The sequence below is a fragment of the Hoplias malabaricus genome, chromosome X1 (assembly GCF_029633855.1).
Source record: "Hoplias malabaricus isolate fHopMal1 chromosome X1, fHopMal1.hap1, whole genome shotgun sequence".
Taxonomy (NCBI): domain Eukaryota; kingdom Metazoa; phylum Chordata; class Actinopteri; order Characiformes; family Erythrinidae; genus Hoplias; species Hoplias malabaricus.
This window is the reverse complement of record NC_089818.1, coordinates 1,235,005-1,262,919: the sequence shown is the minus strand read 5'-3', so window position 1 is coordinate 1,262,919 and position 27,915 is coordinate 1,235,005. Positions and strand designations below refer to the sequence as shown.

At 42.0% G+C, this 27,915-nt stretch overlaps 1 protein-coding gene across 1 annotated transcript; it reads left to right on the top strand.

Moving 5' to 3' along the window:
• Positions 1-1,145: 1,145 nt before the first annotated feature.
• On the top strand, positions 1,146-27,678 carry LOC136676048 (zinc finger protein 407-like). Its single transcript, XM_066652901.1, has 9 exons — positions 1,146-1,205; positions 2,564-5,544; positions 5,953-6,067; positions 10,524-10,598; positions 17,371-17,537; positions 17,777-17,860; positions 18,259-18,379; positions 19,166-19,344; positions 24,717-27,678. Exons 2-9 carry the CDS (start codon positions 2,589-2,591, stop codon positions 25,577-25,579), a joined length of 4,560 nt encoding a protein of 1,519 aa, XP_066508998.1. The 5' UTR covers positions 1,146-1,205; positions 2,564-2,588; the 3' UTR covers positions 25,580-27,678.
• The last annotated feature ends 237 nt before the right edge of the window (positions 27,679-27,915 follow it).

The window sequence follows — 27,915 nt, the reverse complement described above, 5'->3', positions numbered from 1 at the left end:
ACTGAACTCACGACTCGCCTCCATACAACGGGGCTTATGATGGGCCGCTTGCTCAAGAAAACTCGCTCCTGATTGGTTAGTTCCCCGCATGAACTTCAATGAGTCATAAAAGCGTGACAAGGAAAAAAACGCTGTTGAGTGTGTCCCAAACCGCTCCTTATTCCCTACACATTGTGCTACCTAACTCTATCATTTATGGCTCCTGTACTGAATAGTGCACTATTTATCCAGCAATTGTCAATAACTGCTTTTTGTTAGAGATTCTGTTCGTCGTTTGTGTTGAAGAGCACGTGTTTTAATTCTAACCAAGTGCCCTACATAAGTCCATGGAGCCATTTGTGACAAAACCATTTTACCGTAACAAGGGAACAAACGAGAACTCACAGGCTGCATCCCTAGTCCCTACAGAGTGCACTAGTGAACGAGGCGTTCTGAACATTTGATTATTGTTGAATTTAATGGACAGCCTGTCTAGTCATTAGTGATTTCTTTCTTTTATGATTTACCGTGCAAAGCTTTTGCTGCACAAATTAAAATGATTTGGAAAAATGTATATGTATATTCACTTATTAAAATAAAACGAGAATGTTTTCCTTTAAAATTAGTTGCTATTTTAAAAAGGACCTACAGTAGCCTGTTAAAGTAGTACTCAGTAGTAATAACAATACTTCATTTTTTAAGCAATTGCTATATGTATTTTTTTTTTTTTTTTACAATTTACTGTACCATTTGCCACTGTACAAGTTACTTACTGCACTTTATGTAAATAATACTATATATTGCACTTCTGGTTAGATGCTAACTGCATTTCATTGGGTCTGTACCTGTACTCTGCACAATCACAATAAATATTAATCTAATCTAATCTAATCTAATCTAATCGTATCCCATAATTATATAGCATTGCTGGTGACATCCCACAGCAAAATTAAGTAAGGCGTATTAACAACTTAACAAGGCATGGAAGTATCTCATTCCAACTCCTTATTATGTTGTTCCCATGCGTTATTAAGTCGTTATTAAATCTCAGTGTGTACATATTAAGTACAGAAGGGCTTAAGTGTGCAGTCTGTATTCTGTGATCTATAACACAACCTTGGGCTCGTATTTACGCCTCTTGATTGTGACGTCACGGGCCGTGTACGGCGCGCCGCTGGTGAGGGGAGCTTAAAGCGCGGAGCGACAGAAAACGACAGAAATTTAAGGTAAACAAAGACACGGGGTGGCGGTGAGAGGATAATTCGGTTCGTGTGAGTTTTCTGTGATGTTTAGAGACGAAATTGAAACGCGTCGCTTCGCTTTTAAAGCGTTTAAAGCGCAGAAACCTGGAGGGCGTAAATAGTCTTTTTGGGCCTCTGCGCTGCCGTCGTTTTGGAGCCTAACACTCAAGCCCTGCCCCCCTCTGTCCTGTTGGACGAGGGGAACAGCGCCTCTTCCTATTGGACAATGGGCACGTATTTCAAACCTTTCACATCTCTCATATGTTTGCAGTAAAGCTGCCATTCTTGATTTTTATTGGACGAGAGGCAGTGGAGCCTATTTTTCTATTGGACATCGGACACGTCTCTCAAACCGTAATTTTTTTTGCGAATATGCTGGCGGCTTAAACTTGGAGCCAGAGGATTAGTTTTATAGTTTAATACAAATAAACCTTAATACGTTTTAAAGTGTTGTTGATTCAGAGGAATAAAACATCTTACCCTTTTTAATTAGCCATTTTACGCACGGCCCTTTCAGTCAGTCTGTTAGCTTTGTAGCATAACATAGCTATCACTAGCATTAGCTATTTCTTCATGATCATTCTGGATTTATATATTATTCACGGAGTGATTATATATTTTTTATCAATTGTTTTATGTCTTCCCAACATGCCGTTTTGTGTATTTTTTTTGTTGAGACTATAGTGTCGAAACAAAACTTTCATTAATCATGCCCTGACATATCTAAAACACTTTTTCAACTTTATTCGCTCTGTTGAAACCAGCCTCCTAAATCAATCCTTGTTTCTTGAGTAGTTTGTGTTTCAGGAAGATGGGTGTAAGCCAAATGTTTCTAAGCTCTCTACATAGTGCACTTTGTAGGTCACAAAAATAACTTGAATCAAGCAAATAAACAATATCATGAATATATGTCACATTCAGCCTGACACAATCATCTAACATATTAGTGTTTTGTTTGGGTGCAGAAGCCCTAATTTCCTTAACATTATTGTGCACTATTTAGGGAGTGTGTAGCTAATGCTTTACACCGACCATCTAGATAGATTATAAAGTATAATATAAGAAATGAAATAATGTGTAAAGACAAAAATATTTCAATAAAACGATTTAAGGACTAGTTATGTGTCATTTTTTCCCCTATGGGGTTGTGTCAATTATTTATCTAATTTATTTATTTGTTTATTTTTTAAAACATACTTCATTGCCCCTTTTCTGAATTTCTGTAAGGGAACACCACAGAGTAGCAAACCATCAGACATCTGCCCTAAATCCCTAGCCAAGGCTTAACAGATTTACTTAATTATGGTTATTTGTATTGATTTATTTACTCTTCTGGTCCACAGGACGGTGTGATGAAGAGAAAATAAGATGGATCAGTTAAAGAGGAAATTAAGATCTGGGAAGGAAAAGGGTGAGAATAATGGAGGAGGACACTCTCTAACTGACGCAGACGTGGATGACTCTGCATCTGATCCTAAAAGAGCCAAAACCACTGAAACAGCAGATGTGTCCCTGTCAGATAAGAACAAAGGTTCTCTTGATGTTGTGGAATCCACAGAAGCTCATAATGCCGGACTTTATGGGGAAAGGGATCCCTGTGCTTGTAGTTATTGTGATTTTGTAGCAAAGACACCAACTGCATTGAAAATCCACTCAAAACGGAAACACTCTCGTGGGGTATTGAACTCACACCTAGAGAAAAATAATGGAGAATCGACATTTTCTGATCATAAAGAAATGGAGAAGGCTCCAGATACAGACCAAAGTGAGCTGTGTGAGCCATCAGAAGTTACTTTGTTAGAAAATGCACTCAAAAAATCAGAATATGCTTCCAGTAGACCAGAGCAGCTTGATGGAAATGATGTGCCTCAGCCATCAGAAGTGACTTTGCTATCACAGCAACAAGACAACACACTTAAAGAATCAGAAACTCTTTCCAGTAGACCAGAGCAGCTTGACAAAACTGAGACAGAAGCACCACAGACATGTGTAGACAGTTCTAGCCCTACAAAGATCCTTCTGGAAATGGTCAACCCTTCATTAAATGAGATTCAAAAGACTACAGATGAAGGTGAGACAAATGGCCAAGTTGGATTAACTTCTGTCCCTGAAGCAGAGGCTAAAAGAACCAGCAAAAGATGCCCAAAGCCTAAAGTTCTACATTCGTGCTCTTATTGTGGACACGAGTTCCGAGACAAGCTGAGCCTCGAGATGCACGTAAAGAGACGCCACACAAAGGAGATGAACTACTTTTGTGAGGTCTGCTCTTATTCCTGTGTTGCCAAATGTGATTTTGAGAAGCACTGCATGAGTAATAAGCACAAGAAGAAGATTTTAGAAAAGCAGGAGGCTTTATCTGCAGGTTCAGAGGCAGATAAAGCTGATTCTGTTGGAGGCGCCACGGAGCAAAAATGCAGCAGCTGCTCTTTCTCAGCCACAAGCTCTGAAATTCTTAGTGAACACATGAAACTTAACCACGGCGCAGAGGAAAGGCTCCACTGTCAGGTGTGTGATGTCTACATCTGCACGGACGAGGAGATGCAGGCTCATCTGGAGGAGCAGCTCCACCTGGAGACTGCCCAGGAGAAAGACACAAGCCCTCTGTACCAGGAATGTGTTCAGAGGGTTTTGTTGATTCTTTCAGACGAACAGAAAGAGGCCGAACCTCAGAGTGTTCTTGAAAATGTTGTGGAAGCTCAGGAAAGTGGCAGTCCTTCGGTGGTGATACATTCTGAAAAACAGAAAGAAGAGACGAGTAAAGGAGATTCACAACATGTTTCAGAGAGTGTTCCAGAAGTTCAGGAAAGTGCAGAAGAAAACTCAGACGGAAAGGCTCCTCACAAACGGAAGCGAGGAAGGCCCAAGTCGAGTCAAGCGACCACCTGCAGCCATTGTGGTCTTGTGGCGTCCAACCTGACAAACCTGAGCGTACACATCCGCCGCAGGCACAGTCGCCTTTACAGCTTCTTTTGCAAACTCTGCAACTATTACTCCGTCACCAAGGGGGACATGGATCGCCACTGCGAGACGAAGAAGCACCTGAAGCGAGTGAAGGCAGAGGGAGAAGGGAGTGTGGTGTGTTTGGATGCTGAGAAGGCCGCTGAAGAGGCAGCAAAAGCAACAAGTCGAGAGGAAAAAGAAGGCGAGGATAAGGAGGAAACACCCTGTAAAAAAATCAAGTATGACCTGGTGAACTCTTGCTCTCACTGTGATTTCGTGGCTCACTCTGTGACCTCCCTTACTCTCCACATTCGCCGCAAACACACGCGGGATTTTGAGTTCATTTGCTTAGCGTGTAGCTATTACGCTGTGACTCAAAGGGAGATGTGCCGTCACATGGCGACAGATAAACACAAACAGAAGAGGGCGATGTACTTACAAAAGCAAGAAGGAAAGGATTCGGCTGAGGATCAGGGCAATGAATCGGGACCAGGTTCTAGAGACGATGAGATGTGCGTAGGTTCTTCAGACAAAGATGGAGGGGACACTATGGAAACTCCAGTACAAAAGGAAGGAGTAGGAGATTCGATCGAAGGTCAAGGAGAGAATGATATGACTGTGGAAAAGGCGCCTGAGACAGAAGAGGCCAAAGACCCTAGTTCTGGAGAAAACGTATGTGGTCCATCGTCCTCAAACCACTCAGAAGAGACTGAAGATGAAGAGGAAGAAGATGAAGATATGGAATCATCTGACTTCAAAAAAGGAGACAGTGAAATCTTCCCTGTAAGAGCTGTCTCATTTGATGAATGCATCTTTCCCCTGAAAAAAACACAATCTCAAGACCAGCAGGAGGTTTCAGGAGGAGATCCAAGTGCATCAGGAGGCGTCAGTGCATCAAGCCCTCAAGGAGTAAAAAAACTGGCCCCGGCCACTCGGATCCGCTGCGAAGATTGCGGTTTCCTTGCCGACGGACTCAGCGGCCTGAACGTCCACATTTCCATGAAACACCCTTCCAAAGAGAGACACTTCCACTGCCTTCTCTGTGGGAAGTCCTTCTACACAGACAGCAACCTGCAGCAGCACCTGAGCAGCGCTGCGCACCTGCGCAGTGAGCAAGGCAGTGTGGAGGCGCTTCCAGAAGGGGGCGCCACGTTCAAATGCGTCCGGTGCAAAGAACCCTGTGGCACAGAGCAGGAACTGTTTCTTCACATCAAGGAAAAACATGACGAACTGCTCAGAGAGGTCAATAAATATGTCCTCGAGGACACGGAGCAAATCAACCGCGAGCGACAGGAGAATCAGGGCAGTGTCTGTAAATACTGTGGAAAAGTCTGCAAGAGCAGCAACTCCATGGCCTTCCTTGCTCACGTCCGCACTCATACAGGTAACACTGCTGTGTTTATTATTGGGTTTATTGGTAAACCGTGCTGCACATCGACAGCAGATATCTAAACCATGTGCTGGTTGGGTTCTTCACCCTTTTAAAGCAACACTACAAGGCATGTGTACCTTAAAATGAAATCTTAGAGACTTTGTCTTTGCTACTCTGGGCTCAGCCCTGCAGAATCTGCACTGTGTAACTTTTGGAGAAGGTTAGAAAACCTCCATTTCCTCCTCCCTTCACCTCCCTCTTGATTCCAGGACGTTGCTGTGAAAGTCATTTACACTCTGCAGCTGTAGGGGGAGCCCAGGAGCAAGAACACCAGATCTTACCTAGTGTTACTTTAACATCCATATCACATTTAAATGGCATCAGACTCTAAAAGTTCTTGGATCCTCTTTTTCTTTACAGGCTCGAAGCCCTTCATGTGTAAGATCTGTAATTTTGCAACAGCACAGTTGGGAGACGCAAGGAACCACGTGAAGAGGCACCTGGGCATGAGGGAGTTTAAATGCCACATATGTGGGTAAGTGTGGGGTTCTTAACCTGGGGGTCCTAGAGGAGGTGGAGAGGTTATGTCCCAAGGTTTGTAGACACAGATTTATAATTTGTGATATTGAGTTGTTTCCTCCTTTTTAAATGACTTCAATAGCTGTAACGACTCTTTAATTTCCATAAACAAGCATAAACAGGGGTGCTCTGAAGCAGCTGCACATGAGACTAATGCCACCTCCCCTGATTCTAACGTGTTATAGGAGCACCAGTGAAACTGTTCTGTGGAGTAATGGAGCTCCACCTAGTACTTTAGGGATTATTTGGAGTGGTGTTTGATTTTATAACAATATTCATATTAATACATAGTATGTTCATTCTTAGTTTCCACATTTTATTTCAATTAAAAAAGAATTTAACACTCCGTTCCCCTTTAAACCGTCGCTAACGCCTGTGTGGAGAAGTGAATGAAATTAAACAACACATCAATGCCAAAAATAAAATGGATTTCTTAAATTAACACAAGTTTTTTGGCTACCAGCGTCCCACAGTGTGCTTTAGCAAAACTCGCTTACGTCAACATCGAAGACTTTTAATGAGTTTTAATAAGAATTTTAATAAGATTTTTTTATTAAGAGTTTTGGCCGAATTGCAATTTTAAGGCTTTCAAGTGTCCACAAAGGAGGAGGAAAGAGCTTTTGTCACCAAAACACTGTTTTTAATCAAATAGAGATGAACAAACCTTACAGTAAACAACTCACCTCAGCAAAACACATTAAACAAACTAAATAAAAAAATCCTCTCACGTACAGTTTTAATAATCTGCTGATTTTACTCCTCTGGGCGTCTGTAGAAGAAATGCTACAAATATAAATGAAGTGACTGGGCCTTAAACTGTGCCCACAACTTTGTGGACACCCCTTATAACGAGGGAGGTGAATTCAGCTGTTTGAAGCTGCACCCGTCGTGGACATAGTATTATCTCCACAGAGAAAACTAAATGACATGAGACGCTCTGGAACAGTGGGCATCAGGCCACCATTCTCAATGCCAAGTGTGGGATAGAGGGGTATAAAGCCCCCCACCCCGTCCAGCACTGGGCTATGGAGAGGTACAACTGTATCTTCTGTAGTGATGGAGCTCTATCCGGTGCCTCTGCGTTGTTTATGTGCCAGAGTTATTCGTCTAACATAAGTACCTGATTTTACTAATGCTCTTTTTGAATACCAAATGCAATCAAATCCTCAGAGCAATGACCTACTCTGTGTAAAGCCTTCCCTAGGAGAATAACAGCTGTAACAAAGGAACAAGCTCCTGAATAATACGTAAGCCTTCCTTCACATGTTATTGATCTTAGCGTACAGCAGATGGCGCTGTTTCATTAGCCAGAGCCACCTGAGGTTCAGGGCATTTGTATGTTATTTATATTTTGGCCAATTTTATTTAAACTTAAATGTATTTCATTGTTACCATGCTGATATTATTTACACATGGGCTGTAGCTTCTTTTTAAGAAACGGTGTATTTAAGGAATAAGGAGAAAGACAGTGTTATGTTTTGACGACTTGAGGCCACAATTAACACTTCATTGATACTTCAAAGAGCTACTTTTGTGCAAGTTTAAAGTTTAAAAGTCAGTAAAACAAATCTGAACAGGCTCAGAACAGGTTTAATCGCCCCGTGGAACTCCCAGAGCAGCTTGTGGAGTGGATGGCGTGTTCTTTTTTTGTTATTTACCATCATTATTTTCAAATAACTGCAGCTTTTTCCAACGTTTCTTCCTGGATTTATTAATAAAATGCAGTTTTCCGGTTACACAGCGCAACACAAGTGAGCCACTGCGTTAGAGCCCGTTTCTGAAATGTCTGTGTGGATGTTTGTGTGTGTGTGTGTGAGAAGGAGAAAGCGGTGTAAGGTCACAATCGGTTTCTGAGGAGAAGCTGTAGGTTTTTTTGCCTGTGTTTGAAAACATAAAATAAAGGACTAACAATTTTGCCAATAAACATTTTTCCTGGATTCTTCAAATCATTATTAAAGCCCCCAGGCATCTTCTGATCTCATTGTAAACGTTAAAGGTGCTGTAAGCGAAAACTTTAAAGTTGCTGAGCTGCAGGGCATGATGGGAATTTGAGTGTCAGCCACAGGGGATGATGGGAAATTGAGTGTCAGCCACAGGGGATGACAGAAAATAGAGTGCAGGGATGTGTTCGGCATCAGCGTTATTTTAATAGCTCTGTTTTAATTTGCATAACACTGACAGCTGTAGAGCTCACGTATAGAGCAAGAAGCACAATAATTAAATGAAAATGCTAATTCTCTCTGAATTAATTAATGGTCATTAAAGTGTGTGTGTGTGTTCTGTGTGATGATCTCATTGATGAGTAACAGCTTGAGGTATGCAGCACTTGGGAATGTGTTTGCATGTGTTTCATTTGTTTATTTACTTCTTTATTTACTGAAATATTTACTTACTTATATAATATAGGGATACAAGTTAATAATTAAAGATATAATAATTAAAAAAATTATTTAAGGAAGTGTGAATATTTGTCTCTAGATGCTTTTTCTGGACTATTTTTGGCACATGTCTGATTTTTTTTCCCTCTGATTTCTGAAATCTAATACTGAATTTTTCTGATGATGTGAAAACTAAAGTGATTGTAAACTCCTTAAAGATTATTATCGATATATAATTTCTGAATATTGTGTGTATATTTTAGTCCACAAGACACACACACACACACACACACACACACACAATAACGGGTGTCAGGTCTGTCTCTACGTCTCCCTGTTACAGGAGTGACGGCCGCCGGCTGTAAGAGTGAACTGAGAAAGTGTGTGTTTGTGTGCGCGCGCGTGTGTGTGTGTGCGTGCGTGCTGTCTGCTCAGGTGCTCCTGTCTCTCCACGGCTTGTGTTTGTTGTTTGTTTGTTTATTTTAGTTTGTTGACAGGTGAACTGAGGCTCCTCCCCTTGTTCCCTTTTATCTCCAGGTTCTAACGGGTTCTGTCTCTCTTTCTCCTTATTTCAATTTCACAAGGATTCATCAATCGATCACTGATTGATGTATTGATTGATTTCTAGATTGTAGACAAATGCAATGAGAGTACCATTCTCTCTTTGTGTGTGTGTCTGTGTGTGTGTGTGTGTGTGTGTGTGTGTGTTTCTGGCCAAAGAGAAGAGCTGTCAATTAGCCATGTGTTTGTGTGTGTGTGTCTATTGTGTGTCCTACTGTAGTGTATGTTCCTCACTCCTCATTGTTTGTGACAGCTCGGAACTGTGGAGTGATCAGCATACACACACACACACACACACACATACACACACACACACACACCTGCCTCCACTGCTGGAGGAATGCACCTGCTGCTGAGTGTTATTTGTGTAAATAAACATAATGCACTCACACATTCCTCCCACCAGTGGTGGAGTTAACACACACACACACACACACACACACACATTCTGGACATATTCCAGCTATGGTTCAATTCCACTGGTATCAACCTGTTGTAGCTTGCTTAAAATGAACAGATTATATTTTAAAATAAAATCTATTAATCTAAATAAGGCACTTTGGAGCAGCAGGTAGAGTGTCTGTCACAGCTCCAGGGTCCTGGAGTTTGTGGGTTCGAGTCCCGCTCCGGAAGACTGTCTGTGAAGAGTGTGGTGTGTTCTCCCTGTGTCTGCGTGGGTTTCCTCCAGGTGACTGTCTGTGAGAAGTGTGGTGTGTTCTCTCTGTGTCTGCGTGGGTTTCCTCCGGGTGACTGTCTGTGAGGAGTGTGGTGTGTTCTCCCTGTGTCTGCGTGGGTTTCCTCCGGGTGACTGCCTGTGAGGAGTGTGGTGTGTTCTCCCTGTGTCTGCGTGGGTTTCCTCCGGGTGACTGCCTGTGAGGAGTGTGGTGTGTTCTCTCTGTGTCTGCGTGGGTTTCCTCCGGGTGACTGTCTGTGAGGAGTGTTGTGTGTTCTCTCTGTGTCTGCGTGGGTTTCCTCCAGGTGACTGTCTGTGAGAAGTGTGGTGTGTTCTCTCTGTGTCTGCGTGGGTTTCCTCCGGGTGACTGTCTGTGAGGAGTGTGGTGTGTTCTCCCTGTGTTTGCGTGGGTTTCCTCCGGGTGACTGTCTGTGAGGAGTGTGGTGTGTTCTCCCTGTGTCTGCGTGGGTTTCCTCCGGGTGCTCCGGTTTCCTCCCATGCTCCAAAAACACAGGTTGGTAAGTGGATTGGAGACTCAAATGTGTCTGTAGGTGTGACTGTGTGAGTGTGTGTGGCCCTGTGAAGGACTGGCACCACCTCCAGGGTGTGTTCCCGCCTTGCGCCCAGTGATTCCGGGCTCCGGACCCACCGCCACCCTGAACTAAACTGCTAATCATTATTAGTTCAATTTAGCACAAAACTGAGGTTTCAGAATTATAGAAATAAAAAGGGAAAGTAAGTCTTAGGTACAGTATTTTATTCTCCTACTTTACTCCCTTTTTACTGTGTGCACTCTACAGGTGGGCTTTCGTAATGAAGAAACACCTGAACACACACCTGCTTGGAAAACATGGACTGGGACAACCTAAAGAAAGGTAGAACACACTTTCTCTGGTTTTCCTTCACTTATTCTCTGTCTCTCTGTTTACCCTGTTTCTCTCTCTGTTTATTTTTTTCAGTCTTTTCTCCTTCTCTTTTCTTATTCTTACTTCCTTACCTTTTTACTCCCTCTCAGTCTCTCTCCTTCTTTCACCTCTCACCTTTCCCTTTCCCCCCCCCCCCTCTCTCTCTCTCTCTCTCTCTCTCTCTCTCTCATCTCTAGCTAATTTTCTTTCTTTTCTTTCTCTCTCATTTCTTTCCCCTGCTTTCTCTCTTTCTCTCTTTCTCTCCCTCTCTCCCTCTTCCAGATTGACATTTTCCTGCCCGTTCTTTTTAAAGGTTTTGCTTTGCTGTCAGATATATAAACGTGTGTGTGTGTGTGTGTGTGTGTGTGTGTGCTGTCAGTGTAAGCTTCTGTCGTGTTGAAATGGAGTTGTGAAGCGCTCATGACATGCGAGAATGAGATGTTAAACACTCTTCAATCTGTCACACATGCACACACACACACACACACTCTCAAAAAAGCACACACACACACACACTCACACAGTAAACCCATTTCTCCTCATTACAGACTAACTCGCTCAAATTGATGCATCTGACAGAATGCCACATTAGATATGACAGGCGACGGCAGATATTAATAAAGTAAAGACACCATATGCTGCGCACACTCTCTCACACACTCAATCCTGCGTGTCAAACATGTATTACCCCTCTAAAGCACGTACATTACATACTCGGTCCTGCACGTCAGTTTTTCAGAGCGTACGAGAACAGAAATAAAGCGTTATCCGCTCCGGACACAGAGTGGAGTGTGCACTCAGTATACACCATGTGTAAACACACTGTAGAATGAGTGACTTTAGCCACTTTAAGCTTCACGCATTGTGGATGTGTATATTCACCACAGAAAAGCTTGAAATGAAACAGGACACTGTTTGAGCTTGAGGTCATCATACCCAGTGCCAACGGTGTGCCACTGGGGTGTAAAGCCCCTGAGATCGGAGCGGTGGAATATAATTCTCCATTGGCAACTGTAATCAGCCATCATTTTTTAAACATTCTTTTTTTAAACAGCAGGTCAATTGGGTATTTTTTGTTTTATAATTAGCTTGAGAATTAAATGCATTTTTGGCTGCATCTGCCGTGTCCAATCACAATGCAAACCCACCGTCCAGCGAGGGATTTTAGAAGCTGAGAGATAAGGTCAGACTGTTCTGGCTTTATTCTCAAAATATTCTCACTTCATTTCTTGAAATATTCTGATTTCATTCTCAAATTTTGAAAGCTTCTGACTCAGGGGTGTGGCCACAGGTCCAACAGGTCCAAACAGGACCGGGGCCCGGCCCGTCGACCACTGATAATTCACTGGGAGTCCGAGCTGAAGTGTGAAGTGGGCTAGGTCTCTTTCTGCATTAAGCCCATGTACAGCTACTTCATTTGATTTTATGTTTTACTATAGAGATCATTCACACTGTGAGCATAATTGGTGGAGTTTAAAGCAACTGAGGGATGTATACAAACCTTTGGACATATAATTTAATAACTAATAATAAATCTAAAACAGAGACTCTCTCTCTCTCTCTCTCTCTCTCTCTCTCTCTCTCTCTCTCTCTCTCAGAGTAGGTGAAGGGGTGTGTGTTTGATGAGTAAACAGTGGTGTTGATCATGTATCTGTCAGTTTCCGACAGTTTTTCTCTTGAAGCTTCACACTCTGTCCAGCAGAGCTTAATTAACACAGAGCTCCGGGGAGGGTTTATTAAAGGGGAACTGCAGGAGAGAGAGAGAGAGAGAGAGAGAGAGAGAGAGAGAGAGAGAGAGAGAGAGTCTGTGTTCTAAGTTCTAAGCCAGATAAAGAGCAAAGGAACTCCACTGAAAATCATTTTATTTTTATTAAAAAGATAACACTTCAAAAAGGGCCATGAAATGTAATGGCACAAGGTCTCAAAGGACTAGACATGACCTAAATAATCGGAATATTTAAATATTCATTCTTTACTTGGTACTTGTTTCTTTGTTCAGTATTTTTTTTTTTTTTACTTTAAAGGCCACCAACTCAATTTTACAGCGGTGTTATGAGCTCCTGGCCATTTCCATAGTTACAGGTTTATTGAAACACAGCATTTTATCTTAAAACCAAGAGAAGATGGGCATTACTTTATGTTGGGTGTGACATTAGGCTTTAAAACTCTATTCCAACCTGTATCTATTTGAAAAGTGTATAAGCAAAACTCATAACGCTAATTGTTTTTTGCTAAAAGACTTTCTTAGTAGCACTTGTTGGTGTAAAGGTGTATGATGGGGTTTGTGTGTGTCCATGTATGTGTGTGTGTGTGTGTGTGTTGATGTAGTTTAGCAGGATCTGCTGGTGGCGAAGTTTACTCTGAGTGTCAGAGAGAGAGAGAGAGAGAGAGAGAGAGAGCTGAATTATGTCGGGAGTCCTCATCCTTTCTGCTTGAATACTCCGAGTATTTTTAGAACTGGGAGATCTTCCGCTAAGGGAGGGGAGGTGTGTGTGTCTGTGTGTGTGTGTGTCTGTGTGTGTCTGTGTGTGTTTTGGGGGAAGGGGACAGTAAGACTATGATAAAACTCTGGACTTTGACAAGTTGTCACATACACCCCCCAAACCTGTGAAATAAGTAGCATCCAACTTCACTGAGCACTGAGGACCACCCTTCATTGCAAGGCATCATGGGTGTTTGTGTGTGTGTGTGTCTCTGTGTGTGTGTGTGTGTGTGTGTGTGTGTGAGAGAGAGAGAGAGAGAGAGAGAGAGAGAGAGAGAGAGAGAGAGATTTGAACATGATTGACAGGAATCGTGATAAAATATAACCCACCTTGCGTCTAAGTTCATTGTACACAAAGTTGAGTAAAGCCCACAGTCACTGGACTTCAGAGCAGTGGATCTGTGTTCTCTGAGTCATGGAGCACGACCCACTACCTTTGTATTGTAAAGATTTCCCAGAAGAGTCGACACAGCTACTTAAAGGTAACATCTATGATTGTGGGCAAAAGCTGTTCTCTGGTTTGTTTACGTTTAGAAGCGCTGCATCTTTTAAGGTGGAACGTTGTGTTTGGGGGGAAAAAAGACCTGTTGTTTTTATGCGGCTGAAGTGTAACTCTGTAAATTTTTATTCACTTATTCCCACAGAAACTCGTGTTTAGTTTTGTAGCACTTTCAATCTGTGTTTACTTTGATGCAGTTAGCGCTCTCCTGAAATTACAGTCAGTTCCATCTACAGCAAAAATAAGTCAATATTACTCACCTATGGATCAGGAATAGAGCAACATCCTCAGTTCGTGCTTTTCAACACCTTGTCAAAAAACCTCCAAAATGTCCCTTTCCTGCCGTAAGCCCAGCATGCCGGACTCGATCTTTGAAAATCGTGAATGCCATCTTTAAATAAAGCAGAGTAACCTCCTGATTCATGCCCTTAATTTCATTTCCGATAAAATGCTGGATGAGCAGTCCACAAACATTTGGCCGTAAAGTGTACATGAGTTTTGTGTTTATCTTTAGTTGCACTGCAGGGTGTTTGTGAAGTGAGCAATTGTTTTAATATTGTGGCTGGAATTAAGGGCTAATTGAAATGTGCTGTGCAAAGAAATCATTACAGTCCATTAAAGTTTGATTGTTGTTAAATTGAACCCTTTAAAGTTTTATAAGCTGCTGATATGCAAATCACGTTTATTTATTTATTATCTTTAATTTGTGCTCTGTGGCTACTTGGGCATGTGGTCATAGACTAGGTGTGTGTGTGTGTGTGTGTTAGCTATTTTCAGCTTTATATCTTAAAGTTCTTAATTTTTCAGAGTAAATTGACTCCTGGGTTTGTGTTTATTTTGTATTTATTTCTCTCTCAGCTGCTTCTTTCAGCAAATTTGACTTTTTAAATTATTTAAAACAATGTTTATTCTTTTAATGTTATGAGAGGAAGAGTGTTTTAAAGATAAAAGGCAAATGCAAACCCCAGTGACCAATTGGACAACTTACATCCATCCATTCATCCATTTGTTCATTCATTCACCCATTCATTCATCCATCATGTTTGTTTGTGAGTGATGAGCTCCTTGAGAGTGTTCCACAAAGCAGGATTCTCCATGTTAGCCAGATAACTTAAGCCTCAAGTCACGCCTGCCCAATAGGAAAAGAGCTGAGGGACATTTCTCTGGGACAGTCCTCCGCTTTGGGCTTAAGTTATCTCGCTAACTGAGAAATCTTGCTTTGTGGAACAACCCCCGCGGGCTTGCTGTTGATGTTTGTGGTTGTTACAAGGTTTTGGTTTGAGTGATGGTCCAGTCTTAGCCTGAAATGGACGTGATTAATGAGACTCAAACCGCTTTAATTAGCACAGCTGCGGTCATCCATTATAACCCCCTCTGCCCAATACAAACACTGTTATATTTAGACAAACTGCTGATTTATTTCGCTACTGCAGTGGGTGGATGGAGATGAATGAGCTCCTTCAGTGGAGATGGAGCAGATTCCGCTCACAGGAATGATTTGTAAAACGTTAAAGATGTAAAAGACCCCAGGGTTTTATTCAGGTAACAGTTTATTTGAAGGTTACTGTGTAGTGTTATATCCATGGCTCAAAATCTTTAAAACTGTCATTATTTTTAATAATAATGATTGGTATATTCATATATAAAGGTATAATAATACTTACTATAAATTTTAAATAAATAGAAATCAAATATTAATATTTATTACATGAATAATATCAGATAAACGTCTATATACATATTGCTGTATGTTGTGTTGGTACGAGTGGATCAGACACAGCAGTGCTGCTGGAATTTTTAAATGGTCCCCCAGCCTGTGTCACTGATGAAGGACTAGAGGACGGCCGACACACACTGTGCAGCGACAGATGAGCTACTGTCTCTGACTCTACATCTACAAGGTGGACCAACGAGGGAGGAATGTCTCACAGAGTGGACAGCGAGTGGACACAGGGTTTAAAAACTCCAGCAGCACTGCTGTGTCTGATCCACTCTACACCAGCACAACACACACTAACACACCACCACCACGTCAGTGTCACTGCAGCGCTGAGAATGATCCACCACCACATCACACCTGCTCTGTGGGGGTCCTGAGCACTGAGGAACAAAGTGAAAGTGGGGGAACATAAGTATGCAGAACAACAGCGTGTTACTGTAGATGTACGAAGTGCCAGTTGAAATCTGTAAATCTTTGCTGCTAAAGATTTGCTGTGGTTTGAGTCTGCGGCTCATTACCGCTGATGGGCGAAAACGCACGCATGGGCACAAACATACACACACACACACACAGGACTCCTATGCGTTAAACATAAAGCAGGAATGCGCTTTTAAATGCGCTCTTTGTCAGACTGTAACAGTGTCATTTGTCACGGCTGTGTTTGGGCTGTTTAATAGGTTTCACTTTATTAATACAATTTTTCATCCTGTGTCAGGTCTGTCTGATTTATGGCCTTTCTGTGTGTGTGTGTGTGTGTGTGTGTGTGTTTGTGTCCGAAGAGATCACTGCATTAGAATTCCAGTAATAAGAGAAGAAACATAAACACACACACACAGAGTAAACGTGTAATTTCCCAAGGAAGAGAGAAAGAGGAGCCGTGCTTAATTAGATCAGGAAAGCAGCTCATTATTTAAAATAACATCCCACAGTAAATCTGTGTGTTCAGGGCTTTACATGCTGCACTAATGGGAATAGATTAATATATTCTCTATGGCCAAAAGTTTGTAGACAACCCTTATAATGGGCGATCCCAGCTAATGTGAGGTGCACCCATTGTAGGTTTTTAATCCAGGGTCTCAACAGGATCCTAGAGTGGGATCGCTTTAGTGGTTTGACCAAAAAAACAAAAAAAACAAACAACAAACAAAATCTACAGATGTAGCCCTTCTGGAACCGTGGTAGATGGAGGTGAAGATAGATGCCACAATGCACATTATTAGTCTCCGGTGTGGACCCACCAATCAATCATCATTTGATATTAAACCCATTATTACACACATTTCTACAGCAGCAAGATACAGAAATCTCATTGAAACTAAACCGTATGCAGAGCTGCTGGTTCCCTCTATCACACGACCCTGATTTGCTGTAAACGTTGCTCTTCTGTAGATTCCCTCCACGTGTGTAACGTGTGTAAACTGATCGACATAAGATCTGTCGCCTCGTGTTCTGCGTGTTGTTCTGCTGCGTCAGAATTGTGTTGACTGGTGTAGAATCCTGATGCTTGTTTTATATGTGAATGATTTTGCTAAGGTTTTCAGAGGGTTTTTACTGTACAGAAGCCCAAATAAAATGAGTATAATATGGTCTGTGGTTGACTAGTGTGCTGATATACACACAACAGTCACTGCTGCTCTAGACGTACAGTAGCAGATTTACTCAGTTCTTCTTCTTTTTTGTTCGATTTTAGTAAGAAAATAAGAGGGTGGGGGCGGGTTGTGAAACGTAGGTCACCATCAGAAACGGTCACAATGTGAGAAAGGTTAAGAACCTGTGGTGTAGTCCATTATATGTTTTTTTTTATTATTTTTAAGTGAAATCTTACAGAACATTTTTAAACATGCATTTTTGAGTGAGTGAGTGAGAGAGAGAGAGAGTGTGTGTGTGTTTTTCTGTGTTATATTTTGTGATGCATATTTTCCCTAGATGCATATTATGTGACTGTAGAGCAATATTTAATTATACTTTATTTAATTTGAAGCTATATTTAAAATCTCTCTCTCTCTCTCTCTCTCTCTGTCTCTCATCTGTGTGTCTGCAGGAAATACGAGTGTGAGGTGTGTGAGAGGAGTTTTAGTGAGAAGTGGGCTCTGAATAACCACATGAAGCTCCACACCGGAGACAAACCGTACAAATGCACCTGGAAATCCTGCCATTATGCCTTCCTCACTCTCTCAGCAATGAAGGACCATTACAGAACACACACAGGTAACACACACTTCTCCACTCTGTCTGTCTATCTATGCAATCCCAGTCAGTCTAATGAGAAACTGTGTGTCAAGTGCTCCAGGTACTGGCCTCATAGCTAAAAAAGCTCTCTCTCTCTCTCTCTCTCTCTCTCTCTCACTCTCTCTCTCACTCTCTCTCGCTCTCTCTCTCTCTCTCTCTCTCTCTCTCTCTCTCTCACTCTCTCTCTCTCTCTTTATCCCCCCCCCCCCTCTCTCCAGGTGAAAAGTCATTTCTGTGTGATCTCTGTGGTTTTGCCGGTGGGACACGCCATGCCCTAACTAAACACCGCCGCCAACACACAGGTAACACACGCAGTCATTCACACACACACAAATTGAACACACAGTCCTGGGCCCATCATTCATTTTTTACCCCCCAAATTCCTGCTGGTTCTGAACGGAGGAGCAATGTGCTGATATCTGCCACGAAATCTAAACATCCATCCCACGATCACGATGCCTTCATCCATCATTTATCTTTCATCATGTCTGCATGTTCTGACTGATCTGTGATGGAGCCCCAGCTCAAAATGTTTTATTAGTAATGCGTTTTGTTGTCTACGTTTTTGTACATAGATGCAGTCAAATATTGCACATGCACTAACAGTCTCTAAGGTTCTGGGAACACTGCATTCAGCCACAAAAATATTAATGAGGTCAGGTACTGATGTTGGAGGGTGTGTGTGTGTGTCTGTTTGTAGGTGAGCGGCCTTTCAGGTGCCATTTGTGCAGTTTTGCATCGACAACTCAGTCTCATTTAACCCGACACAAACGAGTTCACACAGGAGAGAAACCCTACCGCTGTCCCTGGTGTGATTACAGGTAAAAACCAAACTTAACTCTACACCCCACATACCCATACGCTAAATACCCTACACATTATTACCTACACCAGGGGTCACTTATAGGACCCAGACGCTGTCCCGATCTGGACCTGAACCTATAACTATTTAATTTAATGTTTATTTTAACTGGTGCAACTTTTCTAAGCATTATGATACAGGTTCAGCAGTCTAGGAAACTCACAGACCAATCATATGTGTTGTAAATATCTCACATGACGCTACTCAGCCAATCAGATCTGTGCATTATGATAAGCACTGCAACTAGTTTGAATGGCAGACAGGACAGGGCTCCAGACACTGCTGTTCTGGGGCCAATAGAAATAGACCATTGGACGAGATAAACGCTCTTTTCTGACACTTTCGGGACAACAGTGTTTTGCACTGAAAATTTTGGGAATGAGAATATGTTGCCTTTGTAGTTTAATTTGGTTTCTTTTATTGGACCCATTGTAACGTAATCGTAAACGTCAACCTAACAAAGACCGATATTTGGACTTGGATATTTAAATGAAGCATGTACACACTACATCCTCAGCCCTACACTCAAGTCCCTACCTTACTCCAACCCTACTCCCTACACCCTACACCCTTAAAACTAGACAAACTGACCCACATGACTAACCTGCTTATGAGAACACACTGTGTGTAGAAGACGAGCTCCATCATAGGGTGTCGGTTTCATGCTTATATTGTGTGTGTGTGTCTGTGTTTGTGTGTGTTTGTGTGTGTGTGTGTGTCTGTGTTTGTGTGTGTGATCTGTCAGGTCGAACTGTGCAGAGAATATTCGCAAGCACATCCTGCACACAGGGAAACATGAAGGTGTGATGATGTATAACTGCCCGAAGTGTGATTATGGCACAAACGCTCCGATGGACTTCCGAAACCATCTGAAGGAAACTCATCCAGACCTCGAGAACCCAGACCTGGCCTATCTTCATGCAGGTACAACACACAGGATTCCACTCTATTTCTGCTTCTTCACTCTTTTATTAGTTTTGCTTTATTCCACCTCCTTCTTTCTTTAAGTTAATAGTTTTAAGCTTTAAATCATTTTAAACATACACTGAACGATTACGATACACCGAACATTGGATTAGGAACGCCTACCTTGTGTCTACACGCATTGTCCATTTTATAAAGCTCCACTGACCACACAGGAGCACGTTGTAGTTGCTCCCCTGTTCCTCAGCACTCAGGACCCCCACAGAGCAGGTGTGATGTGGTGGTGGATCATTCTCAGCGCTGCAGTGACACTGACGTGGTGGTGGTGTGTTAGTGTGTGTTGTGCTGGTGTAGAGTGGATCAGACACAGCAGTGCTGCTGGAGTTTTTAAACCCTGTGTCCACTCTCTGTCCACTCTGTGAGACACTCCTCCCTCGTTGGTCCACCTTGTAGATGTAGAGTCAGAGACAGTAGCTCATCTGTCGCTGCACAGTGTGTGTCGCTCGTCCTCTAGTCCTTGGATGTCCCTGGATGTTTTTGGTCGGTGGACTGTTCTGACCTGCTCTGTGTGGGTCCTGAGCATTGAAAAACAGGGGGAAAGTGGGCTGTGAATGTATGCAGAGGAACAGGAGGACTACAGTCTGTAATTGTAGAATTATACAGTGCTTGGATAATGCGTGTAGATACACGGTAGATATTCCTGATCCAGTAATCATTCCGCGTGTTTGATTGCATATTCAAATGCTTGTAGAGTGATAGCGCTCCATCCAGAACACATCCACACTTCCAGAGTTTTAAACTGTATGCATTCTGTAAGTGTGTGAAAGGATTAGACCAGTATATTAATCTCATATTAGATTCTCGTATAATCAAGTTCTTGGGGTCAGTGTCTCAGTGTTGTGTGTGTAACTCTCTCCGTTTAATGAAACTCGACAGCTGAGTTCGGACGAGTCTTAGGCTGAGCGGAGATCACAGAGTGATGCTGAGTTTTCCAGCTCTCTGATTGGTCACTGTCAGTGGGCAGTGTCCTGGGGGGGGCAACCGCACGCTGACTTGCCTTTCACACAGACAGATCAAACACTGACCGCTCAGCAGAGACACACACACTGATTGACAGCCTGTGTTAGTGTGTGCTTCCCCTGCTGTGTGTGTGTGTGTGTGTGAGAGAGAGAGAGAGAGAGAGAGAGAGAGAGAGAGAGAGAGAGAGAGAGAGTTTGGGGGGATCCTCTGGGCGAATGAGTTGATGATGCAATGGATTTCTGAAGAACACAAAGCATATTAAGACTTTTGTTGATTGCTTTCTTCCTCAGTCTTTCTTTTCCTTTCTTTACTCCTCTCTCAGTTTCTCTTTCTCTCCCACACTCTGTGTCTTCCCCATTTAACACTTTCTCACTCTCCTTGTGTCTTTCACTCTTTTATCCTGTCTCTCTCTCCTTGTCTTTTTATTCTTTCACTCTTTCTAATTCTTTCACATCCCCTTTGTATGCTTTCTCACATTTTGTCTTTCTTTCTTTGTTGTCTCCTTCTCTATTTCTTTTTCTTTCATTCTCCTTGTCTCTCTATTATTTTTTATGTTCTCATTCTCTCTCTCTCTCTCTCTCTCTCTCCTTCTCTCTCTCTCTCATTTTTCATGCTGAGAGATGTGTGTGTGTGTGTGTGTGTGTGTGTGTGTGTGTGTGTGTGTGTGTGTGTAGACTCCCTGTTGCCTAATTAAAGGTTGAATAAAGCCACACTGAGAGAAAGATTAACCCTTAAAAGGTAAATTAGCGCTAAAAGGGTGTGGCACACACACATGCGCGCGCATACACACACACACACACACACAGCATGAAATCATTGTTGACGTGTGTGGAATAAAGTGAAAAGAGCAAAAGGATTGAAAACCCGTCTCATGTTGTGCGTCTCTTCTCTCTGTGAGAGTTGGAGACGGATGCTGCCACTTTTAACTTTTGTTTTGTGAATCCAAAAGCAATTGTAAATATGTTTTACTAGTTATTGTGTTTTTTAAAGTTTTATTTTAACATTTTCTCCAGTAAAATGAAAGCATAGCCGTGTAGTGTACTGTAACAGCCAGCATCGTAGACCAAAAGGAGCAAGGCACCTAACCCCCAACTGCTCCCTGCTGCGGTGTGTGAGCTCACTGCCCCCAAGTGTTCACTAGTGTGTGTGTAAATGTGTTTCACTGCACGGATTGGGTTAACCGTGGAGAACAAATTCCTCTGTGTGTGAGCACAGTGACCAATAAAGTGATTCTGATTCTAATGTGTGGAATACATTAGTGGAGCTGTGTTCTCTGTAATGTTGGAGCTTCATGTTGTACCTCAGTGACGAATGTGGTGTTTGCCATTCAGATTTAATCGACGTCAATAACACTCCACATTATGGTAAAGGCCATCAAATTCTCACAGTAATGTTACAAAGAGTACAAAGTGTACGCCTTTCCAGACGAGTAGAGACAGTTTCTGCAGCAAAGAAGAAAAACTCATAATGAATACCCTTCATATCAGAAGAAATGTGAATGAAGAAATGTCCACAAACTTTTGGCCATGTGGTGTGTGTATTCCCCCTACTACCATCACCAGCAGCTCACTCTGGGTAAATATGTGAGCTGCCACTCTTGCTGACTGGCAGCACTCAAGTGGCCCATGGAAATCTGCTGTGTGTGTGTGTGTGTGTGTGTGTGTGTGTGTGTGTGTGTTTGGTGTTGATGTTCTTATCTGGAAACCTGATTTATTGCTGTTTCCGTAGCACCGGGTGCCAGTCAGTTTGATTGACAGCTCTCAGGTTTAAAGGCCTGCTCTGAGACGGCTCTGCATTCTGAAACACACACACGCGCACACACACGTGCACGCATACACACACACACACACACACACACACACACACACACACACACACACATATCTCCTGTCTCTCAGGCTCTAAGCTGTGCACTGATGTGATTAGTGATTGTTACAGTAAAACCTGTCTCTGTTTAAAAATTAGCCCAGGTCCTGTGTGTTCTATATAATATTCTGTTTCTCTGCTCTCGGAGCATTAAGATTAGTGCATAAACATCAGGATTAATCGTGAGAGCTGCTGTAAAAATACAAATTATTGTAAACGTGTAGGGCTTTTTATTTTATTGGTTTGTCATTTTAAAGGTTCTACTTTATAGTGGTTTGCTTAATATTGGATCTAAAACTCCATTCATAACATACATAAAGCCCAGTGAGTCTGGACCCACTATGATTTAGAAGTAGAGAGAGAGAGAGAGAGAGAGAGAGAGAGAGAGAGAGAGACAGAGAGAGAGAGAGACAGAGAGAGAGAGAGACAGAGAGAGAGAGAGAGAGAGACAGAGAGAGAGAGAGAGAGATTCTCTCTGAGAATATTATGTTGTATAGTGAGTCTCAGCAGAATCCATAAATAATTCTGCCTAGTTTCTTTCTGCAGAGGTTCAGCTTTCAATATAAACAAACTTTAGTCATGTGTGTGTGTGTGTGCGTGTGTGTGTGCGTGTGCGTGAGTGAGTTCATACCACTGTACCATCCAACACACACACACAATGCAGCTGAGAACAGGTCACATAGGCAGCACTTAGTAATTACTGATCCACACGGTGGCTTTATTTACTTATATCTAAAGTATTTTATATATAAATAAATCAAATCAGCGGTGTAGTATAGTAATTAATATGTGTTGCCTTGGTGACTTGTTCGCAGTAATGTGTGTGTGTGTGTGTAAAACAATGGGTAATCACTGATGCTATAAGCCCGATGTAATAATGGCTTTACAACAGGTTCAGATCAGAGTGAGATGCGATACGATGTGTAAATGTTACCCAGTTCAGAGCCATCCTGCTGAGCTTGTGAACGGCGATGAAAATTAGTGCCTTGTGTCAGGCTTAACTCAGTCCTAGAAAACACACACAAACGGAGTGCTGTCCTGTTTTATTTCCTATTATTTCCTGTTATTTATATAACACACTGTAAATGTCCAGTCCAGCTCCAATTTATTTGAGGCTCTGAGCTCTTTCCTTAAGGGAGGTCCTTAAGCTCGACACATGCACAGGCCACGTCACGGCTCGCGCTGAGGAAGCTTTCTGGTTCAGGAGCCATTTTATGTTGGTGGAAGAACGGAACGGAATTAATCAAATTTCATAATGTTGTAACAGAAGTTTCTCAGCTCTCCGGCTGCACATCGACACAACATTCGATCTCTCTTTAGCTTCAAAGACAGAAAACTAGATATCCACTTTATCGATGACAGTTTATTAGTGCCATAGTCTGAGGGTCAGAAGTTGATCAAATGTGAAAGTTTGCGAATACCGCGTCTAACTTTTCTTCAGTAACTGTCTTTATTATTCTGTGAAGTCAGGAACATTTGCTGTGAGTGCTGCTTTACATTCAGTCACATTTAACATTGAATATTGAGGTCAGCTGATGTGGGATGATGAAGTTGGTAATGGATGTTACCATCACTTCAGAGAGCACAGTTCTGCTGCTCCACGGCCCAGTGCTGGGGGGCTTCCTACCCCTCTGATAGACTCTTTGCACTGGGCTTGGTGTACGTATATAAGCTCATGTGCAGCTGCTCCAGAGCATCATATTCATTTCATTCTGTTCTGTGGAAATTGTCCTGAAATGTGTTAACTGATGGAGTAATGTGTGTGTCAGTCTTTTTTGCCTTTCTTACTTTGTTTCTTACTTTCTTACATTCTCTCTCGTTCCGTCTCTCGACCTTTCCTTACACTGCGCTCTCTGACGGTGTCGAACAGAGAGAAGCTGTCGTATAAAATGATAAATGACAGAGCAACTGAAAAAGACTAATTGTTCTCATTAAAAGTGAAAATAAAAATTAATTTTCCTCAAACAGAAGGACACTGTAGTTATTGCTTAAAAAGGCAGATTTCATCTGTTTGTTGGAGTGGAATTGCATAAGAAAGCGATGGTGTCTGAATGTTAATTCCAGTAAAGGACAGTTGGATTAATAACATGCTGCTGTAGAGTCAGAGACTTCAGAGTCTTTCTGACTTAAGCGTTAAATGCAGTTTTAAATCAGCAGGGAACAGGAGAGAATAGGAGACTCACAAGGAGATTTCAACTGTGCAGTATTAAAATAAATAAAATATTCAGCATATTAATATTACTATTAGAAGACCGTTATTAATGCCCTAGTCGGTGTCTAAGTGTAAACAAACTTAGAAATGTGGTTTAAAGGAATATGTTTCATGCATTAAATATTGACAATTTTTTTAATATGCTGTGCACACCTTTTATTTATTGTTTATTTTTGTGAAATATATCATGAGAACACCAAATCAAACCATGGAGTCAGTGTATTGTTACGTGTTTTAACACGTATGTTCTCCTCTCTCCATTTTTGCCTGTCAGGGATCGTGTCAAAGTCGTTTGAGTGTCGCCTGAAGGGCCAGGGTGCATCATACGTGGAGGCGGAGTCCGCGTTTGCGCCCGAGGAGGGGCGTCCAAGCCCTGAGGCGCTACAGCAGGTGATCATTATCCAGGGCTACGAAGGAGGCGCTGTGGAGCAGGATCTGGAGGAGTCGGCAGCTGCTACTTTACACACACTTGCCATGACACACACTCAGACACACACGCAGCTGCAGGTGGCCCAGGTGCTGCACATCACAGAGGACGGGCAGGTTATACCCTGCCACAAGGTGACACCATCTTCTGGCGAGGAAGCCACACAGTATGTGCTGGTGGAGGGTCAAGAGGACGGGGCTCAGGGTGTGCAGGAGCAAAATCAAGTTCTGTCCGAAAACACCACCGCTTTGGACGCATTATTGTGTGCAGTGTCTGAGATCGGCCACCAGGGTGGCACCGGAGAGGCGGAAATAATCACCACAGAGCAAGAGGCCCAGGTGGAGGGGGAGGGGCCTCAAGAGGTACAGGTGTATGGGGAGGTTGTAGAAAATCTAGAAGGTGTAGGAGCTATTGAAAGCGAAGGGACGGATTCAGTGGGCGTGGTCACTCAGGTGGTTGGTCACGCCCACCAGGACACACCTGAGGGGGTGGTTCAGGAAGTCCTTCAATTCGCTGCAAGTCAGTTCATGATGAAAGAAGGACTGACGCAAGTTATTGTAAACGATGAGGGAACGCATTACATCGTTACAGAACTGGACGACTCCACTCTCCAGGTAGAGGGCGCTATTTATGCACAAGGCGAGGAGGTGGAGCATGGGGAAACAGTGACGTATTCACACATCAGCCTTAACCAAGAAGCTCAGGAATGAAGGACTGAAGGGGAAAGGGGAGGGGCATGTCCTAAATGCTTAGCTCCGTCCTGTTTTCCTCATTTTTCTCCACGCATTCACTTACATTTCTAACTGAGGAGATGCTTTAGGCTCTGACAGATAATGGGCAACGTTCTGTAGCAAAATGGTAACGTTTTACAGTAGGTCATCATTCATAAGGCTACATTACACTTATATAAGCCTTACAACTGACACAAACTGATGTACAAATCAATAAAGGCTTGTTCCAATAGCTGTCTGTCCTCGACCCTCTTTAGGGTGAAACTGGCTAAAGTGCCCTTTATGTAGTAAGCATTTATAGATGTTTATAAAGGTTTATAGGTGTTCTAGTCTTATGAATGATGACCTAAAGTACAGTGTTTGCCTTTTGTTTTTTAATCTACTGAATTTTTTCATCATTACCAAAACCTTTTTTATATTTAAGCAGCAAAGCTGTGGCTAGAGTGTGGACAGAGATCTCTATATGAATTATTTCCTTTCTTTTTTTCATACTGAATAGTTCATGATGAACCACAAGGAGGTACGTTTACCAATAATTTCTTCCGAAAAGCCATATAGAATTTTATTTTTTAATTTAGATTTTTTATTTTTGGACATAATTTCAGTATAAAATACATTTCTGACTTGTTTTTGACTTTGAATATTTCTGATTAGATTTTGTTAGATGTGCATCTGTGCTGCTTTAGTTTGGTTTATTTTTTTTCTTTCTTTCTTGAAGCAATGCCTGTGACAATCACTACATTATTGTTTCATCAAAAATATTGAAATTATTTTCCAAAAAAAAAAAAGGAGAAAATTAATTGGATCCTTTTTGTACATAAAAGAAAGGAGAAAACATCTGTTGAGACATTTTATGAAAACAAGCCCTAAATTCTCACTGGTGCTAATTGTGGAGAACTTACTCTAGGGGGCAGCAGTAAGTAATGATTGTTTAATTAGGCCAGATTGAACAATAGTTAATTGACAAATCTAATTTACATAACTTTCCACTGACCCCAGGCGATTAGCAAAGGTATGTTTGAAGTCCAATTTTGTTTTGTATATTTAGAATTAAAAGTTGCTAACGAACACTGTACATCTGTAGTCACCAAACTACGCTTCAGCATTTTTATAAAAATACATCAGCAAACATCTCTCAAACTGCATCCATGTCTTAATAAAGGTCTATGTGTTTTATTCGGTGATTTAGGACAAAGTACGGCGCTGTGTGAACTGTAAAATTGAACTTCACTGTGGGCAGCAGTTTCAGCAAAGCTGTCGTAAATTAGAGAACTGATCTCAGATCAGATTCTTCTAAACTTACGATGTATACTTACTGTATTCCTACTCCGGGATGATGCGTTAAATATGTTGAGTAAGGAGTAGCCAACAGCTGTCAAACATGCTTTATTTAATGACACTGGATGTGAATCTAAAAAGAGTGAGCGCAGCATTCAGCTACACAGTGAGATTACATGCATTCACTTTCACCGTTTACATTTTGTCACGTGTCACAAAAGCACATCGATGAGTCTGTGACACCTGTATAAGACCTGAATGTAGTTTGAGAGTAAGTATTCATGGTATACATTTACAGAAAGAGTTTGCGCTCTTTTGGTAGATATTGACTCCTAGTGTTTGTTAGCAACATTAGCATTGTAGGTCAAGTTCCAAACTACAGAAGCAGAATTTGGACAAACATGTCTTGGCTGATGAGCTGCATCTGTGATCAGATGAAAATCCTCTACACTTAATATCTGGCTTGTTCTTTAAGATTTACATAGTGGTCAACAACTGGAAAAAAGGCCAGTTAAATCAAAGTTGATGCTGTGTAATATGGCAGTTAATCACCATCCAACATGTAATGATTGTTATAGGTCTGTTTGAAGGATTTGAACATCTCACACCACCTCCATGCCCAGAAACGTTTTGCTTGGAACTCGTTTACTGTTTAATGTATTTTCTTTGCAGTTTGTGTGGGAAAATAAACTCCTGGAGGATATAAGCTTTCACGTCTTCATTGGCTTGAATGTTTTTTTTTTTTAAATTTAGTGATCTGTAAGCCTCTGGGAGTCATGGTGGCGCTGCAGGAAGAGTCTCTGTCTCACAGCCCCAGCGTCCTGGGGTCGTGGGTTCGAGCCCCACTCCCGGTGACTGTCTGATGAATAAATTGAGAGATGTGTATTATTTTACCATATCGTATTTTTATTTTTATGAAGCTAAAATTTCAAATGTGAATATTGCAAGCCACTTGAAAATGTGTAAGGAAATCTGGGGAATTGTCAAAAACACCTGTTTTAAAACGCCCCATATGTACTAGGTGATGCTAAAACCAA